General features: G+C 40.3%; 1 protein-coding gene across 3 annotated transcripts; it reads left to right on the forward strand.

The window, feature by feature from the left end:
- Positions 1-16: 16 nt before the first annotated feature.
- On the forward strand, positions 17-19,985 carry dnm1l (dynamin 1-like). 3 transcript variants are annotated; one of them, XM_053631193.1, is made up of 19 exons: positions 17-721; positions 4,043-4,187; positions 5,964-6,010; positions 8,942-9,013; positions 9,115-9,201; positions 9,286-9,448; positions 9,606-9,726; positions 9,845-9,976; positions 12,452-12,658; positions 12,891-13,011; positions 13,336-13,491; positions 13,666-13,755; positions 13,835-13,927; positions 14,654-14,707; positions 14,891-14,962; positions 17,254-17,409; positions 17,682-17,791; positions 18,616-18,775; positions 19,558-19,985. In XM_053631193.1, the coding sequence occupies exons 1-19, from the start codon at positions 620-622 to the stop codon at positions 19,612-19,614; spliced, it is 2,145 nt and encodes a 714-aa protein (XP_053487168.1). In that variant the 5' UTR covers positions 17-619; the 3' UTR covers positions 19,615-19,985. The 3 variants fall into 3 exon arrangements, with proteins under 3 accessions (XP_053487168.1, XP_053487169.1, XP_053487170.1); XM_053631194.1 differs by having other exon boundaries at positions 4,043-4,175; XM_053631195.1 differs by lacking the exon at positions 14,891-14,962 and having other exon boundaries at positions 199-721.
- The last annotated feature ends 1,034 nt before the right edge of the window (positions 19,986-21,019 follow it).

Consider the following 21,019-nt stretch of genomic DNA (forward strand, 5'->3'; position numbering starts at 1 on the left):
ATATGTCACCATTGGAAAGTTCAGAAATAAAACCGCTCTGGCTTCACTTAATAGCCAAAATACTGTGGGTAATTGAAAAAAAAAAAGAACTGAGGTAGTCAGTGATTTTTAAAAATGCATTAGTTATTTAATAGGACCTATAAAGTGGTCCCTGATAGCAAAACGTCTGAAACCCACTACAGTAGAGTGACTGAGCTGAGCACATAAGGTTTCGTGATGGAAAAAAATTAACAAAACTATATATAAGTAACCATATTATTAATTATAAATATTCAGAACTTTTTTCCACTTAAGCCGTATACACTTCATTGTGCGAATGTATCAACTGCAGACACACACACACACACACAGACACACACAAACTGCTCTCAAAATAGGGCTCAAAATAGAGAAACCCGGAAGTGTAGTTTGCAGAACCGTCAGGAGCAGTTCCGCGCTCTGTTTAGAAAACTACAAGTCCAACAATTCCCCGCGGGAAGCTTCGTGCGCACGCAGCTGTCAGAGAGGCTTGCTAATGGTGGTTGTGTGAGGGACATTCAGATGACTTTGTGCTGTGTTTAGCAGCGCGGTTTAATCGCCGGTTTATTTATTTTCGACAGGCAGCAATTGCTAAAACGCAATGGAGGCTCTTATTCCTGTCATTAACAAGCTCCAGGACGTGTTTAACACCGTGGGCGCGGATATCATTCATCTGCCGCAGATCGCTGTGGTCGGGACGCAGGTAGCGCAGAGCTTTTCACTTTCGGTACAGCTAGCGTTAGCATTAGCATTAGCTAATATGAATGAGTGCTGTGGCAACATTTTTTTTTATTTTCAGCAAACAGACTGAATATAGACTTTTTATTTACTTATTTATTTATTTTATTTTTTACGACTGTTCAATAGCAAGGTTGTATGCTATACTCTGAGAGTCCTTGTGTATAACTAGTTAACGTTAGCTAGTCAGTTGTAAGATAACAAGCTAGCTAAGTTGAGTTAACCGAGCTGTCTGTAATGACTATCAGAGCTACACACCACACCATGAACCTAGCTGTATTAGTGTTATTTTAGCTGGGTGTTAGTGACGTCACTGAGCTTAGGCAGGTGTGAGTGAAGATGGGCTACAGATAGGGACACTAGGTTGGTTATTATTTTTTAGGTGCCCTATACAGTTTCCATTAGGGAGTTAGTTTAGGATTATAGACAGTTCCGTTTTCTTGATTTAAAGGGCAACTCCACCCTGAACCCCATTAAACGTGTTTATGTTGAAATCTTTGTGATGTGCTTAGAGATCATGGTGATAATGTGTTGGTTGAGGCTGTATGTTTGTTGTTGTTCCTGTCAGAAGGTAGGGGTTGTGTGCAGCATTGAGGTCACTAGGGGACGTTATTAGTGCTTCAGTGGTGTTTAATTAGAGGAAATATGTATTTATAAGGAATAAGAGTTGAACAGATGGATGTAGTGGAGACGGACTGCGGTGCAGATGTACGCTGCTGATGCTGAGTTCATGAGTGAATGGGAACTGAGACGTTTCTGATGTCCCAGTATGAAACGATCCGGCTCTCCTACTACACCTTGTATGAGTAATAATGGGTGTATAATCCTACACTTGTCATTCCAACACTGAGATTTTCGCCAGCTCTGACGTGTCCAAGTTGCGATTGTGTGATGTCGCTTCGACATGGTGACGCTCGTAATGAAATATTGAAAAATATCAGTAACAAATAACAGTGTAATGTTAGGGTACATACCTCAGCTCTCTGACCAAGCGGGGAGGGCGAAGGCTGTCACGTGCTTACTCCGAGGTCCTTCCCTTTCCAACTGCTCCTGATGCAGCATCAGGGGATGACGTTACACACTCTGAGGAAAGCGCTATCCTCTCACTTCAGCACACACAAGCTCACAGGCTCTTGGACTCGCAGTCATGGGCAGCTGTGGCGTCGTCGGGATTCGAACTTGTTCGGTCTGTACAGGATTTTGCGATCGCAGAAATTTACACAAACTCAAGCAAACGCCGCAATATTCGGAGGAGTTTTCAGTTGTTTTAAATTACCGCAGATTTGGTCCAAGACGTGTCACATGATGTCATCACTACATGCATTCACCCAAAGCCACGAGCCAGAGTCACTTGTGTCTAACACGAGTACAGCTAAAGTCTAGTTCAGGATACACGATTGTAAGCCCGATTTGCAAGGTGCCGAGCTCACAGACAAAAACCCTTTGATTGGAGGCAAATCAGCGAGCAATTGGCAGTCGGGCATTATGTGTGAACTATTCAACGACGCATCAAAGAGGCTCGCCGACACATCGCCGACGCCAGACAGATATTTGGCATGCTAAATATCTGGGGCTGTCGGGAGACTCCACATCCTGGGGTGTGAAAATTATTTGCAGCGACGAGCTACAGCCAGTGAGAGAGCAAGGCATGGCGTGAGGAAGGGAAACCTGTGAAACCTATGGCAGTAACCCAAATCATCACGCAAACAGCTCACAGCGCTTGTTTCTGTTCTACGTCCATCTTCAAATAAACAGCTCCTGTTTCGCATGTGGTTTTCACATCATATATCCACGTCACTTCTCGCATGTGTTTTCGGGACAAAACATAGTTTGGACAGCACATAGAGTCGTCGGGTGACAGAGTCGTTGTCGGGTCGTGTAGTGTGTGACCCCCTGTCGCCGAGCAATCAAGTAGTGTGAACACCACAACCACTTCGAGATTACAACTGATTACAAGACAGCAAGTCATGTAGTGTGAACAGTGCAGAGATCTGCAGATGATGAAAGTCGTGTAGTGTGAACTTAGCCTAAAAAGTCTCATTTAACAGCAAACATCACTGTGAAAGATCGTGCAAAATTGCAATTTCACCAATTCAAGTAGTTTTCTGCAAAAAAGCACACACACACACACACACACAAAAGTTACATCGCAAATTTAGAAGAAAAAAAACAGCAGCAAAATCAAGCATTTTTGGCTGCAACGATCATCAAAAAAGAAACTCTGTGAATCCTGTATGGACTGATTCATTAATTCTGACATGAACTGAGTTTGTGTGAACACTTCAGTCTGGGAAGTAGGAGGTTCCAGGTTGGAAAATTCCAAGTTCCCAGTTGTCATGAATGCAGCATGAGTTACGGCAGAGACTCGACTTGGCTCTTTAGCGATCTTTGAGCTAAGGACGATGGTGTTGACGGTGATCTTGGCATGAAAGTTGATGCTTTGGAAGCTGAAGCTTTTGGTATACTTCGTATTTTTACGCGCACACTAGCGTGTGTGCACAGTTGTACGCATAACATTTTAAAGTATACCCCCATTTGACATGCGTACACAGGCATGTGCATTATCACAACTTGCAATACCCCTCCTGGCCTGCAAGAGTCAGTACAGAACAGTAAAGCAGGTGTTTTGGTGTGAAGGATGACAACGAAGAGGAATCACAACACCACAAAGAACAATGCTTGGGCAATCTCTCACCACGATTAGCACCCATATACAAATCCTTATACTCTTTAAGGTTAGAATTATACAAATGTGGGTACTTTCTAACCTGCACTCGTTTCCGTCTCTTCCTTTTTTTAATCAGTTTTTTCTTCAACTACCTTGAGAATCAACTGCCCTGGCTCACTGTTGCCACCTTGTGGAGCAACTAAATAGTGCAAAAGAATTAAATGCTCATGTGCGACCGGTTAGAAAAATCGGGCAGCGTGTGTACAGTACATGTGTACTCTGCTGATGATGTAATTTGCATCACACGTACTCTATGCTGTTCCTAGCGCATGCGTAAAAAGTGAAGCATACTTTCTGCTCGAGTCTACAGAGCCAGACAGAGTAAAGGACTAAAGCGCCGCTACGTCAGTGTATTCACGTACAGATGAAGCAAGAGTTAAATCTCACTGGCACCACTATTAGTGGGTATTCAGTAGAACGAGGGGAACGACAAGGGTAGAAAACACACCAGGGTTCCATGCAAATAGACTAAACACTGCCTTACACGGCTACTAAAAACTCAATTGAAAGTGGAAGTGTTGCTAACATGGCAGTGATCTTTTTTTTCCCCCCTAACAGAGCAGTGGGAAAAGCTCCGTGTTGGAGAGTCTGGTTGGCAGGGACCTCTTACCTCGCGGTACTGGCATCGTGACGCGTAGACCACTCATCCTGCAGCTGGTGTATGTGGACCCTGAGGACAGGAGAAAGACGAGTGAGGAGAACGGTACCCACACTCCTCCTCCCCTACAAACACACTCATCCTTTCCTATTGTCCTCTGTGTGTGTGTGTGTGTGTGTGTGTGAGAGAGAGAGCGAGCATGGGAAGGGTTAGGCCAGCACTTAATAATAATCAACCTGTCACAACAATAAGATTGGCATGCAGTGTGATTTTCTTTAGCTCCCCCCCTACACACACACAGCATAAAGAACAGTTCCTGAGTCACTCCTCAGCTTTGTATTGTCATGGACAAGCAGAGTGACTTCTGTCAAATAAAAGCCCCCAAAAAATATGTAGGCCATTTTTTGATGTGGGAAATAAAGCTCTTTGTGCTCATGCTAATCTCACTGATTTCTCCCAGAAGAATTAAACAGGATATTCTGAGTGCTGTTCATGTCGGCATCCAGGTCACTGGCTCATGTGCTGCACCCTCTAGAGACTGCATTGCTATATGGAGATAACAGTTGTCTTGGGCTAACGCTGACCTTTTTGTCATCTCTCTTTAACCACAGACCCCAATTCCTGGAAAAATGGACGCCTTTATAAAGGTCTCCTATTCCTTGTTGCTTGCGCTTCAGTTTGTGTTGAACAGCTGCCATGTGATCATTTGGTTTTCACCTCTGTATAATTTATGTTCTTCCATGGTTTTTAATTTGTTAGCTGAAATAGTTGAAGTATCAGTTTGGATACTTAGTTTGAATCAGGCTTAGAATAATAAAGACAAAACTAACACATGCCAGAATAGCCCTGATAATTAATAAGTCAATTGAACATCTCCATTTCTTCAAGCTACTTAGTAGGAACGAAAGCCATGATCATTTCTAAATACAGCACTCCCATTATTTATAAAGCTCACTAACAGAGCGTCCCTTTTCCCGTACGTTCACTCTAGCAAGCAACAAGTTGCTCATGTTGTTTGTAGTTTTATTTTTGTTGTTGGTGTATAGCAACTGCTACACCCGTGGGTGTGGACTGTCCTGCTTATTTTGTAGATATATACGGTAGAATATATATAATATATATATGTGTGTGTGTGTATGTGCATATATCACGGGTTTGTGTCACACGCGCGTGAATGGCCGCCTGTCAGTTTGTCGCTTGCTACTGTGAACATAACGTGCTTCAGCGGTACATTAATATGCGTGTTTGTGCCTGAAAGGAGCAGTTTGTAGTATTTAGGTTTCTCTTCAACATTGCAATGCAGTGGTTGTGGCTCGTCACTTTTTTTCAGGTTTCTGTTGACATTTTTTCCGGGCTTGAAATGAGCTCAACCCCTGTTGATACACAGTACTGATTTTCCTATAAAGGGTATATGTACAAACTCGTAATGCTAGTGTGTGTATTTTAGGGTTGGTTGAAATGGGGGATGGAGGGGGGGATGTTTTCAGCAAATGGCTCTAAAAATGACAAACTGCTCCTTTAAAGTGAAAGTAGAACGCTTGTGATAGAATAGAGGGCTTTTGGCTTCACATAATGGACTGTATTGAGGCTGATTTGAGGCTTTTTCATAATGCTTTGATTTTTTTCTTTTTTTTTTTTGCTCAGCGTCTGAGTAAACAAATCGAGCTTTCCTGCTTTATAATTTGAGTCCATATGAGATATTTTTCTGCGCTTTACGCTTTTAACTCACCTGATCCAATTCAAGAACTGCTGGATGATTTAGATAATACGAGTTGTTTTCGAGTACTGAAAGCCCCAAAATGGTCTCTAATAAAAATAGATTATTACAGCCTAATGTTTCCAACATGTGTGTAACATTTCACTGTTTCACTGTGTTTCCAGGTGTGGAGAGTGAAGAATGGGGTAAATTTCTACACACTAAACATAAGGTATGTTTCATAGTAAATATTTATTAGGGTTTAACATATGGAATTAAATTTGTGCCCGAAATATTGAATGTAACTTTTCAGGAAATGAACAAAAATTTTAGATATGCACCGATACAAAATTTCTCAGCCGATACCAATAACTGATTTCGATAGTTCTGCCTTTTATGACTTGTTTTAAATAAATAATTATTAATTCCACAATTCTGAAAGAAATGTAAATGCAAACTTTATTCTCTCCATTTCAGCAAGTTGTTTCACAGTAACTGGTCTCATAAACAGAAAACACATTACTCTAATTAACATTAACACATGAACTAAATTCTGAAGATTAAAGTAAGATTTCTTAACTTACTAAATGTTGTTAATTCATATTAACATGGACAGAATTCTAAAAAACCTCTTGTTAGTCTCACTTTCACTCTCCACAAACAAAAGCATTTCTACTTCATCACTGAATATCAAACTGGTAATATATAATATCAACTTTTTTATATATTAACATTAACTGGATATGAAATACACTGCTCTACAAATATATTTCTCTGTGCTATATATAATATGTACTTTTTGTCAACTCATCTTCATTTAAATCTTTCAATGTTGTACTGGCGCTTTAATTCAGCCCGAGCAACGCAGCAAAAAATACAGATGAATTAGACTCGACGCAGAAACTCCCGCTTCACTGCTGCAGTGTCCGGTGTAAAATTTTCTCAGTGCAGAGCTTACAGAGATTACAAACTGCAGAGACATCTTCTTTACACACAGCACGAAATCATTGTGTTTTCCCGCCCTCTTTTGAGTGACAGGGTATCGGCCGATGGCCCATGGCGTGAAAAATTGCTTTTATTGGCCGATACTTCGGTGCATCTCTAAAAAATATATAATGAGAAAGAAGCTCTCTGAAACTGAAAACAGTGAACTCGGCGACAAAAATATAACACGGTCTTCAAATAAACAATATTCTTTGTTAAAAATTTTCTAAACTTTTTTCACTTATCACGGTTTATGAATGCGCTGCTAGAGTTTTCGTTTACGCTGAGAGTTTATGTTCGCCATTCTGGCACAAACCTCGTATGGGCGGGGCTTAACAGCGATTTACTCTCATTAGCTAGTGAGATTTGGATGAGTGCTGAGGAGGAGGATGACGTTGATGATGACGATATGATATAGTCCTGATATAAAAGTCAATTGAACAGCTACATTTCTTCAAGCTACTAAGCAGGAATGAAAGCCATGATCATTTCTACAATAAATTTGGCATTTTATTTTCTCAAAGCATCTTTGAGACATAAGTGGTTTAAAATTATATTTAAATGGGTCATTTGGATATTCTAGCTGTTTCACATTGTAGTCTATTAGACTACCGTGTCTGGAAGGGTATTTTTTGTTTTGTTTTGTTTTTAAATATATATATTTTTAATTAATTAGTTGATTATGCACCTACAGTGGCACTAGAAAGTTTTCTATATCTCTGCATAAACATGACCTAACACATCATATTTTCACACAAGTCCTAAAAATGGACAGAGAACCGAATTAAACAAATGAGACAAAAATATTATACTTGGTCATTTATTTATTAAGGAAAATGATCTGAACACCACTGTATGCCCCAGGAACAACAAAAGCATTTTTTTTGTGTGTGAGACGATCAGTCTATCTGTCAATGTATTGCAACTTTAAAATGTGCAGCTTATAATATAGTTAAAGTATTTCTAGCCCTAATACTGACTACGTTTACATGGACAGCAGTAATCTAATTATTGACCTTATTCTGAATAAGACAATATTGTGATTAAGGTGGTTACATGAGTCGCTTTTAGAATGTTCCTTTCATGTTCCCGTTGTACATGTTATAGAACATTGATCGATTAACAGCACACGTAATTACGTCCCCACTCCACGCCGTCCGACATCCCTCCAGAATTTCACGTATCAACATACAGTTCGTCTTCGTTATGGTACCGTATACAGTTTTGGGTGTTTTTATTTAAAATTTTTACGAACGGTTCAAGTGTGGTTAATTATTTGTCATGCTGTACGTGCAAATAGATGACTGCTTGAAGCCATGGGCTGCGTCCAAAACCATGACCTTACGTACTATATAGTAGTCGAGATACATGTATTTCGCCTACTACAGGCCTATAGTAGGCAAGGTTTGGGACGCAGCCGTGCTCTCTTTTTTGACATAAAACGGTTGAGCACTGCCATGTGTGTACGTGTCCTGTCGCAAAATGCGGTGAAAACTCCCACACGACGTTATTAGTGTGATTAAGGTGTGTACATGTCTGTAATGCACGTCGATAATGCGACTAAAACAGGAATACTCCACATGTCTTAATTCGATTTGTGTTTACTTCGAGTATGACCTTAATCGGATTAAGGTAATTAAAAATGGCTGTTTACATGCTAGTTTCTTAATCAGAGTATTGTCTTACTAGGGTTAATATTGGATTCTTGTTGTCCATGTAAACGCACTGACTGTGACTCTCAATATTGCCATTCAATGTCTCTGCCTAATTTCTTTCTTTAAGTCTTCTGTTCAAATGTTTTTTTTATCTGATGTTAATGGAGGAAAATAAATGCTAGACAGTGTTTTCATAGCACTTGTGAATCACCCTGAAGGCCGAGGACTGTCGAAAAATCACAAACCGCTTCTTTAAAACTACACAGACTCTTAGAAGAAAGCGACCATCTTGGAGAGCTGTGCATGATGGTGCAGGATGCCCTCTACATTGCACTATTTAATATTATTTAGGGATTAAAAGTCATCTTACTGGTTCACTAGAAGGAGATCTAAGAAAAATATGTTGCTGACATTTGTGCTGTTAGATTTTTCAGTATTTATTATCACATACTTGATGGCCTTGAGTGTTCTTTTTTTTTTCTTCACTTTGCAACAACATAAAACTTCTGTCTCTTGTGTTTAAGATCTACACAGATTTCGATGAAATCAGGCAAGAAATTGAAGCTGAAACAGAAAGAATTTCTGGCACCAACAAGGTATGTATGTTCCTGTCGGAAACTAATAAAAACATGTACACGGCTTTATAATTGTTTTATCCGTGGGGTGCTGATGTGCTTTATCTTATTGTGTATATCAGGGCATCAGCAATGAGCCGATCCACTTAAAGATCTTCTCTCCTCATGTGGTGAACCTCACGTTGGTGGATCTGCCTGGTATCACAAAGGTGATTCTGTCTTTCAGCACATGGTCATATCCTGATCATCAAGCTTTTCGAATGACCCGTGGTTTGCTGTGTGTTTATTCGCAGGTTCCTGTTGGTGATCAGCCCAAAGACATTGAGGTCCAAATCCGTGAGCTTATTCTGCAGTACATCAGCAACCCAAACTGCATTATATTAGCCGTTACAGCCGCCAACACGGACATGGCCACGTCCGAGGCCCTCAAAGTAGCTCGTGAGGTCGACCCCGATGGTCAGTCTGTTAGTCCAACACTTACCTTTTTTTTTTTGTGTGTGTGTGGATCTGTTTCAGCTAATGCATTTTTCACTAATTACTCTGCAGTATAGAATTTGGAGCTGTTTTCTAAAGCGGCATCTCACTGTCACGCTCTGCTTTCTGTTATTGTCAGGCCGAAGGACACTGGCTGTGGTGACGAAACTGGATCTGATGGATGCTGGCACAGACGCCATGGACGTACTCATGGGCAGAGTCATTCCTGTTAAACTGGGACTCATAGGAGTTGTCAATAGGTGATCAAAGAATAACAAAGCCTTCTATTATTTCAAGAACATGATGTATTAGTTATACGTAATACACCACTTTCTTTGTAATTTCCCTGTGTGTTTATTTCTGTCCTGATTAAACCAGGAGTCAGCTTGATATCAACAACAAGAAATCAGTGACTGATGCTATCCGTGATGAGTATGCCTTCCTCCAGAAGAAGTATCCTTCCTTAGCTAGCAGAAACGGAACCAAATACCTGGCCAGAACGTTGAATAGGTACAATTCTTTAAAGGACATCATTACAATTCCATTTAAAGGTGCTGTCTGTGTTTCTAGGCCCAGAATAATTATCTCATTTTGAAAATATGTACCGGCTCCGCCCACAACCACTCAGCTCTGCCTTTTATACATGACAAGACGATCTCTAAAAAAACTGCAAGTTTTTTCTTTTTTTAATAAAAGCAATAATAATACAGGACACATGAAATGCTCCTCAGATTTAGCTGTCAGACTGAACCCCAAACAACATACCTTCTTTGTGTGTGTGTGTGTATATATAAGGTGTGTGTGTGTGTGTGTGTGTGTGTGTATATATATATATATATATATATATATATATATATATATATATATATATATATATATACACACACACACACATACATATATACAGTACTTAAAACTTAAAGGGTCATGAAACACTGAACTACATTTTCTGAGATTTTAACAGAGGTGTTTGTGTCACACATCATAAAAGACAATGTTAGCATCCATTCATTGTAGGAGAAAACTAGTTAATTTTGAGATTTTTGCTTGTCTTCCGGGTTTAAAATCGACGTCGTGTGGACGTCACATGCCGTGACATGGGAATGTACTATAGCTCTTCGATGACGTGTCTGTGTTTCATAATTATTCATGAGACTGCGTGTTCTGGTCCTATGAGAAGATGCTGTTTCTTAATTATTCATGACAGCACGTGATGCTTTCCTACGACAGACGCTTTCCCCTGCCTTCCCCTGCCACACCCACTCCACTCCCTTCTTCTCACAGCCATCCACGCCCATTTAAGTTGCATTTTCCAAAAGGATTGAGAGGTAGACTTGAGCTGAAAGGGGGTCGTTTCATGACCCTTTGAGCAGGAATTATGACCCACAGATGAACCTTTGGTACACGTTTTGGCTCAGCTGAACGCACCGAAGGTATAGAGGTGGTGCCCTGTTTGAGGACGTTTCTTTGTTGCTATGGTGATTGGGCCATTTGGTGTAGTGTAGAAGCATTCTTAGATGTGGGCTTTCTACATCACATCAGGTCTCTGGGTCTTTTACCCTGGGAGCTTGTACATGTGGTGAAGTGTGAAATCTCCTCTTGAAAATGTGGTCTGGCGCTCGCTGCCACTGAGCTATAATTCAGTTCACATCATGCGTGGAAGCGATCACTCCCAGCACTGTACACAGGGTAACATGATTGGTTCAACTTGTCACATTACAAGTTTCGTGATGACTGGGAAAGGGTATTCCTGCATGATGACATGGTATGCATCCAAAAAGTGTTTATACGCGTTTACATGTGTCCAGATGTGGTTAAGATGTTGGCCAAGCTGCCATTGCTGGGCCCTTGAGTAAGGCCCTTAACCCTCAACTAGAGGTCAACCGATTGTGGATTTCAGCAATACCAATAACTTAATTGGGCAGAACCTGCTGATAACCGATTAATCAACCGATACTTTTTAAAACTGATACTGAATGAAAACATAAGACTCAAAGTAAAATATTGCTGAACTTTATTACAAAAATAAACAGTACTGACTGTACCATAAAACTGTACTGTACTTTTTTTTTTAATTAAATAAATATTAATATATATATTAACATTTAATAAATGTTAAAGTAAATAAAAGATATACATCCAAACTGAACCAAAAAATAACGCTCCAAAATAACAAAAAATAGATCCAAAATGGGAAAAAAACCCCCACTTCAAATAACACAACAAAATTTCAGTGAGTTTTTATTTTGCCTCTAGAGGGTGCTCTCGTACTGTATAATAAGGATGCCCTTCTCAGCTGCTCCTACAATGGATGCAACCGTGAAAAACTATCGGTGTGGGTTTTTGCCGATAACCAATAGTTCCAACAATCGGTTATTGGTGTTGATTAATCAGCAAAACTGATCAATCGGATGAGCTCTACCCTCAACTGCTTAGTTGTATAAATGAGATAAATGTAATCGCTCTGGCTAAGGGCATCTGCCAAATGCCGTAAATGTTGTTCTGTGCAGCTTAAATGTTGGTACCAAAGGAAAATAATTTAAAAAACAAAGCAAACAGATGAACCTAGCGCCTACCATTTTGGAAATCCGCATGCACGGTTCAGAAGGAATTCTCCTCCCCGAACGAGCCCAGAATCAGTCATGGGTGCGTACTCGTATTCAGTATTTAGGCCGAGTGTGAACACACACTCAGGTAAACTAATTTCTTAAAAGGCAACTCACAAAGCACGCATATATTCAACACAGGAGTTGGGGTCATTTTAGGGAAATGAAGTCTTATGCATACATTTTGTCTCTCTGCCAGAGAGTGCTAAACTGACAAACTGCACCTTTTAATTTGTGTCCTTGTTTATTTTACAGAATTTCTCGTTCTTTATAACGTATCAAGTGTCTTTATAATGGGTCAGCTTTCTCCACTTGGCTCTTTTTAATGCAAATAAGTGTGCTTTCACCCTCACCATGTTAAACATCTCGTCTGTCTCAGGTTGCTGATGCACCATATTCGGGATTGCCTGCCAGAGCTGAAGACGCGTATCAACGTCCTTGCCGCTCAGTACCAGTCTCTGCTCAGCAGCTATGGGGAGCCTGTGGAGGACAAGAACGCCACCCTGCTGCAGCTCATCACCAAGTTCGCCGCAGAGTACTGCAACACTATCGAGGGAACAGCCAAATACATCGAGACTGCTGAACTGTGTGTATTTTTCTAAATAAGCTGGTAGGGTGAACTTGATTCAGTGAAGAAATAAAATAGAACGAGCTCTCTTTGTTGCTTCAAAACATACTCTGCTGAACTTCTCCAACCGGCTTTCCTTGTCTTCACCCCGAGACTTTATCTACAGTGACATTTTCTACATTGCTTAGTTATTCCTGCAGTTAAGCAGTGCTGCCGCTAAGCGCATGTTAATCCATTGCTTCTGTTTCAGGTGTGGTGGTGCCAGGATTTGCTATATTTTCCACGAAACGTTTGGGAGGACGCTGGAGTCGGTCGATCCTCTTGGTGGACTTACGACCATAGATGTGCTCACAGCCATCAGAAACGCCACGGTGATTTTCCAAATCTCAATTAAAAACACGGTTACCTCTTAAAACTCTTGTTCTAAGGTGAAGTTTGGCTTTTTTTTTTAAATGTATTCTAGACGTATCAAGGATACCTTCTTGAAAAACTAATTCGCAACATTGCCATGAAATTTCCTAAAAGGCATTAATGCATTTTCCATTGTATTCATACTACAGTAAAGCACAGAACCTGTATAGACCCTGGCCTACTGTTGGATCAGATAGCTTTATGCAAAGGTTGCTGGGTAGTGTAGCCTGCTTTGGAAGATATCGTGAGGACAGCAGGGTGATGTAGCGCTTGTGTGCGTGCAGGGTCCACGTCCTGCTCTGTTTGTGCCCGAGGTGTCGTTTGAGCTGCTGGTGAAGAGACAGGTGAAGCGTTTGGAGGAGCCCAGCTTGCGTTGTGTGGAACTCGTACATGAAGAAATGCAGCGAATCATCCAGCACTGCAGTAATTACAGCACCCAGGTTTGTTATCTCTCTCTCTCTTTCTTTTTAATCTGGAGCCCTTCTGCAAACCCCTCTCTTTCAAAAACCAGCTAGTTGGAACAGAACACATCTGTCATTTAGCACTTGTCTTTCTATAAACTTCTGCATGAATGAACACATTGCAATACTTGAAAAAGAGACCGTTGTTTTCAGGAGTTGCTGCGCTTTCCGAAGCTCCACGATGCCATAGTAGAAGTAGTCACATCTCTCCTGAGGAAAAGACTTCCTGTCACTAATGAGATGGTGCGACTCTCTCTTGTTCTTTAATTCTGTCACTCTACAAAGGCTGGACGTGTCACTTCAGGATGTCATTCTGTTGCAGGTTCACAACTTGGTAGCTATCGAGTTGGCGTACATCAACACCAAACATCCAGACTTTGCAGATGCCTGTGGACTCATGAACAACAACATAGAGGTTGGATCCTTTTTTTTTTCTTCTGCTTCTGCACTTTTCTAGTTTGACCATATTGTACCAAAAAAAATAGACCATATAATTTTCGGGAAAATATTCTGACCATATATCGTATCTAAAGCCTTATTCGAGCTGGATTAGCTGGATGTGTAATTTAAGTGCCTACGGATGACCTCCATGATTGTAATTCAGTAGGAATCTGTAATATGTCGTTTTCACCAGTCTGAAAATGAATCATTCTGGAGCGAAATACTGTCTGTGTTTCACCGAAGCACAGAGCACCTACATATTAATAATAGCTCTGTTTGAATCATCCATCCATTTTCTATATTGCTTATCCTTGCTGGGTCACGGGGAACCTGGAACCTATCCAAGGGGGCATGGGGCACAAGGTGGGGTACACATCCATTGCAGGGCACAATCACATACACATTCACAAACCCACTCATACACTATGGACACTTTGGACATGCCTATCAGCCTACCATGCATGTCTTTGGACTGAGGGAGGAAACCCCTGTTTGAATCAAGCACACAAAAATCTATTAACTAAACCTGGTAATGACCATGGCTGCACACTGTGTTGGTGTTATTTGGTGACCATACAGCCACAGCCCTGAGCTAAGAATTACATAGATTTTCAGATCCAAACTTGTTAGTCTGATCTCTTGGAGAAGAAATCTTACAAGCCATGTTACCAAAAAGTTCGTTCTGCTGTAATCCGTGCAGGAGCAGAGGCGTAACAGAATGAGAGACCTCCCCCAGGCTGTACCTCGAGACAAGGTAGTGTATTGAAATCTGGATCTTTTCTCACATTCACTAACACATATATTTCATTTCCTTATGCTATTTCTAAGCTTTGTGCACTGAAAGAAGCAACATGTGGCTATTTCTCTTCTAGAAAGACCTGATTCTTATTAGTTGTCTAGCGAGCAGCTCGGTCTTCATCTTGCTTTCTCTCTGTAGACTCTGAAGGGTCCCGGTGGCCAGTCTCTGCCCCCCAGTGATCAGGCCTTAACTGAGGGCGATGTCGCTAAGGTGTGTGTCGCGCACGATAGTTGTGTGCGCATGGCATGGCTTTAATACCCCCAGTTCTGAGCTGTTTGTGGAATACGTCTGACGCACATGACCTCTGACTCCTGAGCTTGTTTCTTGGAAAGAGATTCTGGTTAGAGTATCTTCTTGCTGTGCTTATAAGGGAATGCTTGTGTTCGAGTGTGTTCTCTTCAGGTAGATGATGATGAGTTTTTGCATGCTGATTGTTTCTATAGGTGAGTTCTTCGAGTCTCAAATCCCAGTGAGCAGCGAGCCACACTAAGATACAGAGTTGCTTTATATTCTGTTTTGTTTTATAATCTTGTATTTTTTTCATTATTTTTTTTTTAAACAAGGGCAGAAAATGTGAAAGGTCATGTCAGTCAGACCTGTAAGCACAGCAGTGTATGTCTTTGAGACCATATACTCCTGTGTTTATAGGGTATATATTTCATTTAGGTTGCTTCCAACGGCTGCTGATGTCATGTAGGACTGTTGGCACCGTCATAAATGTCTTTCTTGTTGTATGTCTTGGACGTATTGACCTGACATTTTAACTGAAGGTCCACAGTGCTTCACAGTCTAATGCTCAAGAGTTATGGAAAATGTGTGCTTTTTTGCTCTATTTATCCTGTGTTTTATGAATGGGTTCATTTGTCCCTAATTTCTCAATCTGGGGATTAATAAAGTATTATCTTATCTTATTTGGAGGCCTTCAGGTAGCCACTCATATATATATATATATATATATATATATATATATATATAAGTTTAGAAGCACACATTTTTTACTACCCCCCACATTTTAGAATAATAATAAAGTCATTAAAACTCTGGATTAACACGAATGGAACTATGGGAATTATTTAGTATTTTAGCATCTTCAGTGTAGACACCCTTTTTGTAGAAATGTATGGGCATTTTCTCAACCGATTTCTTGAGGAATCCCCCGAGATGCTTTTTAAACAGTATTAAAGTTGTTCACACCTACTGTATGCTGCTAAAGTCATCCATTTAAAAAAAAAAATTGTTTGCAAATAAAATGTGAGATTTCTAATGAAAGAAATGAATACGTCGGCACAATTATATTTTTTGTCTACAACACCGATTTCAATCATTTAATCATACACCTTCAGATGAAAAGGTTTTTAAGATCATGAGAAACATTTCATTCAAGTGCCAGAATGTTGTAGGCTATGTGTACATTAATCCGGATGAATTTGAAAAACATCTTTTTCTCTAGGTTTTTGGCCTGCCGTTCACACTAAGGTGTTTTTGTCCAGCTAAGATGTACTTCCAAGTGGATACATTTGAAAACACCGTTTTCACATTGTAGCGTGAACTGAGAAAACGGAGATATTAAAAAACGATGAGGTATTTTTAGTCATGTGACGTAGTCGTGTGACCCATGACGATGTTCTGCAGTTGTTGTGCCTACTGTCCAGTTAGACAACTTTGTTAAAGATGAATGTCACTTTGCACAACCTTCAGTTTGCGTTTTTAAGTAAACGCCTGATGGAAATGACGCAGGTTAAAGCTTCTTACGCTTTTACGCACGCGCAGTATAGGGATGTAAGCGTTTGTAGACATTTCGGTGCGGACGAGCAAATTTGGAGAACGTTTGAAAACACCAGTGTAGACTGAGAGCATTTTAAAATGAAAATGCAGTTGTGAGATCTATCCAGATTAATGTAGGCATGAATGAAACTCGAATGAAACTCATCTGGAAAAGCTGATGGAAAATCATCATCGCAATGCCAATCCAGCACTGCAATACATTCCAGTATGGATGTTGTTTCTGCTTGTGGCCTACAGATGAAGTAGTGCTTGAAAATGTGAAAGTTTACCCATGCATGAAGACGGTTCCCATACAGCATATTTGGGGTTGCCAGATTGGGCATCCGACCCAGTTTACTGTTATGCAGCTCCAAAATGAAACATTATAATCAATTATCACCCCAAGACCATTGAAGTTGATTAAAATGAATTAATCATGATGGGAATTCTGCTGATCTGGCAACAAAGGAACAAGTGTAGCTACATCTTTTTAACCACTATTAAGACTGAAGTGTTCCGTTTTGATAAGTTGTTGTATTTATGCTTCAGAAACAGAAACGTAAACATTACAAATGTTCAGCATTTTATTGTGTGTGTTTCGGCTGAAAACCCCAACCCGTTTTGTTTGGCCATTTTCAAACCAAAACTATATACAGTGGCTGATATTTCAGCACATCCTCATTGTAAGTATTGCAATTAAACTCACTCTGTATGTGTGTGTGTGTGTGTGTGTGTAGGGCACCAGCTCTCAGGCTGATCATGAAACAGGCACAGGGACCTGGAGAGGCATGCTGAAAAAAGGAGAAGAGGGTCAGTCAGATGAGAAGCCGAAGCAGCCGGGTCCTCTGCCAGCCAGCCCTCAGAAAGGCCATGCAGTCAACCTACTAGATGTGGTGTGTCCATACACACTACACACCACAGACCACAGTGCTGGGTTTAAACCCTACACACACTGCATGTTACTCTGTGTTCCAGCTCGAACAGCACCGGATTAATTACTGAGAAATTAATTCAATGTGTACAAGAAATGAGCTTAGTTTTAATCTAATTGGAGAGGCGTGTGTGTGTGTGTGTGTGTGTGTGTTTGTGTGTGTGTGTGTGTGTGTGTGTGTGTATTTTATTAGCTGCTTGCCAGCACTCATTAGTAATAATTTGCTTTTTCCAGCCTGTACCGGTTGTCAGGAAACTCTCAGCTCGTGAGCAGAGGGACTGCGAGGTCATTGAGAGGCTCATTAAGTCCTACTTCCTCATCGTACGCAAGAACATACAGGACAGGTAACGGATCTCTGGCTGTATTATGACCACTCAGAGCCTTGAAAGTGTACTCACTGTTTCAGTATAATAGATGGCCTGCATGCTCACTACACAGGTAATCTAACATGGAACCTAACATGGTTTTCCTTCCTGTGCATCATAGTCATATAACATGCGACATGGTCTATGTCCACTGGTTTCATACCATTTGTCTAAAATGAGTAGAATTTTTTTTTTTATGTAATCACCCAAAAGATGTTTGAACAATGTTTATTTATATATAAAGAAAAAAAAATCAAGTTTCATTATGTGACAGACTTGCATGCTTATTGTTATTAAGAAAGCCAGATTCTATTTATATGCTAATTGACATGACTTCACCTCTACACACCTTGATTTCGTGGTTAAACCGTGTTCTATGGTCTGCGTATGCATATCGGAACACGATTGGCTCGTATGTATTATGAGGCAATAACCCTGCCACATATTCATTGCTCAATGAGTATGTCCCAGTTTCACACTCGGTATAGTTCCTCTGTAATGAATTAAATATTTAAGAAACTATTATTTGTAAAGTTTAGGGTACACTTCAGTGTAGTCTCTGGAAAGCATTCTTCCCGATTTGTCCATTTGTGGGAGAGCTTATTAATGCTTAGCCTCCATGTTCAAGGAAAAATAAGTTTAACAAAAATATTAATTGATAAGATTATAAATCAGTGAATTAAAATAGAGATTTCCTACCAAATCCTGTCATTTTGATTTGTTTATATACATCTCATTTAGACCAAATTTGACCCACTAACAACATCACTAACACACTCCCTCCCTCTCTGTGTGTTCTTCAGCGTGCCAAAGGCAGTGATGCACTTTCTAGTGAACCATGTGAAGGACAGTCTGCAGAGTGAGCTGGTAGGACAGCTGTATAAATCGGGCCTGCTTGCCGATCTGCTCACTGAGTCAGAGGACATGGCGCAGCGCCGCAAGGAGGCCGCAGACATGCTGCAGGCAAGCTTGCATCACCACCACCCCCAACACATCCTGTCACACCAGTTACTAACATAACATAGCACCACATGGGTCCAAAGCCTGGACGCAAACATGTCAGACGTGCAGATTATTAGAGGATGACGGGTAGCCTTTAGCCACAGAAATTTGTGTAGTTAACCTCAGGGGTGGACAAATTTATACATTTATTAGCTAGACCACCAAACAAGTAAAAACTCTGTCTAGACAGCCCCATGTTTGGTTGCCCAGAAGCTGAATAGATGAGATTAAAAGTGATAGCTATATAGATAGCTATATACGATCATTCTCATCGAATAAATTTCTCATGTAACATATCTGTGGAGGACAAAAAGTATTCCTAAGTATAATTAATTAGGAAGAAAATTGTTTATTGTTATTTGTTTACTGTTTGTAGTCTACTTGCACGTTATCATTACAAAAAAAATATTCTGTCTATTTTACCAGTGGTATTTGTTTTTTTTGTTTGTTTTTTTCCTTTGTAGTTAGTGATATAGACTGCAGCACGGGAAAATCTGAAAACTGAAACCTACTTCCTTCATTGCCGTTTGTATAAATTTGCACACAGATATAATGCTACTGCTATTTTCAGCTACAGCAACGATAAAAAAAAAAGTGCACCAGATTAGCCTCTGCAAGCCAAGGCCGTAGCAATAGAGCAGAAACGATCCCACCGCTTTAACTAACCAACTAGCTAGGTTAGGATTGGTAAACGTATTCAGACCCATGCTAACTCCTCCCCTCCCCTCTGTGTGTGTCCACAGGCCTTACAGAAAGCCAGTCAGGTCATTGCTGAGATCCGGGAGACGCACCTGTGGTGAGGATTCACACCTGCTGCGCAACCTTGTCTCACTCAGCCCACTGTCTGCATCCAGCCTCTGGACGTTTCAGACAGGACAACTTGAAAATGCACTGGTGTTAGCTTGTGTGTGTTCATAGCGTCAATAGTTTGATAATGTCACACACACACACACACACACACACACGCCATGGACTGTCATTGAAGTACACTGAGGGCAGCATATGCCATTTTGTTACACACATACACACACTGTCCCACTGTCCACTCTAGTGGTATCTTTCATAATCTTATCTCATATAAAACAACCATGTATGCCTCATTTTCATGTGTGGCTTACCAAGCACTGTATGTCCCAGATGTAGCTTCAATTAAAGCTAGAAATGTTAAACGCACAGCTGAGTGCTGTGTTTTGTTTGTGTCAAAGTGACTATTTTGATGGACAAAAAGATATTTTATCTTGCACAGGAATGGGAAATCTGATAAAGTGGTACATTTAAGTGCCTTCATAGTACATATCATACAGTTGAGGTTATAAGTATACATATGCCTTACAGGATCTACAAAATGTTTGTTTTTTTAAATTTTATTTAGCACGGCCCTGAATAAACTATTTCACATAACAGATCTTTACATATATTCCACAAGACCCAATAAGAACTGAATTTACACAAATGAACCAGTTCAAAAGTTTACATACTGTACGCTTGATTATTAATACTGTGTGTTGTTACCTGGATGATCAGCGTCTGTGTTTATGTTTTGTGATAGTTGTTCATGAGTCATTTGTTTGTCCTGAGCAGTTAAACTCTGTCCACTGTTCTTCAGAAAACCCCCAGGTCAGGCACATTATTTACTTTTCCAGCGTATTCTGCATATTTGACCCCTTTCCAACAGTAATTATATGATGCTGAGATCCGTCATATGCATTTGCAATTTTTATGATCTCTCTCTATTTATTTATTTTAAATTATTAACATTTTGCAGATTCTGCAAGGCCTATGTAAATTATGACCTCAACACCTTAAATTTGTAGGAAAACTAGGGTCTGCATCCTCATTTATTTTTCACAAGGAAAAGGCAAAATCCCCATTTTTGATATCATACACCATTTATATCTCCAGACGGGTGACACGTTAAACTCGTCCGACAGCATAACAGAGCCAGCATTTTTTCCCCTGTTAATTAATCACTAATCTGTATAATCCTGAGAGAAGTGAAGCAGGGTTTTGCTGCTTTTTTTTTTTTTTTTTTTTAAACAATAGATTTCATTTAATGGATTTATGTGACTTCTATTCGTTTTTTAAATGAAGTGCTGCATTGTGTATCTGAGGGTCATTATGTTCTGCTTTGTACAGAGATGCCCCCCTCCCCGTTTTTGTCACGATACAAACCTCTAGTGTTCTGACGAGCCAAGGTCAAACAAG

This window comes from Ictalurus furcatus, chromosome 8 (assembly GCF_023375685.1).
Source record: "Ictalurus furcatus strain D&B chromosome 8, Billie_1.0, whole genome shotgun sequence".
NCBI classification, from domain to species: Eukaryota; Metazoa; Chordata; class Actinopteri; order Siluriformes; family Ictaluridae; genus Ictalurus; species Ictalurus furcatus.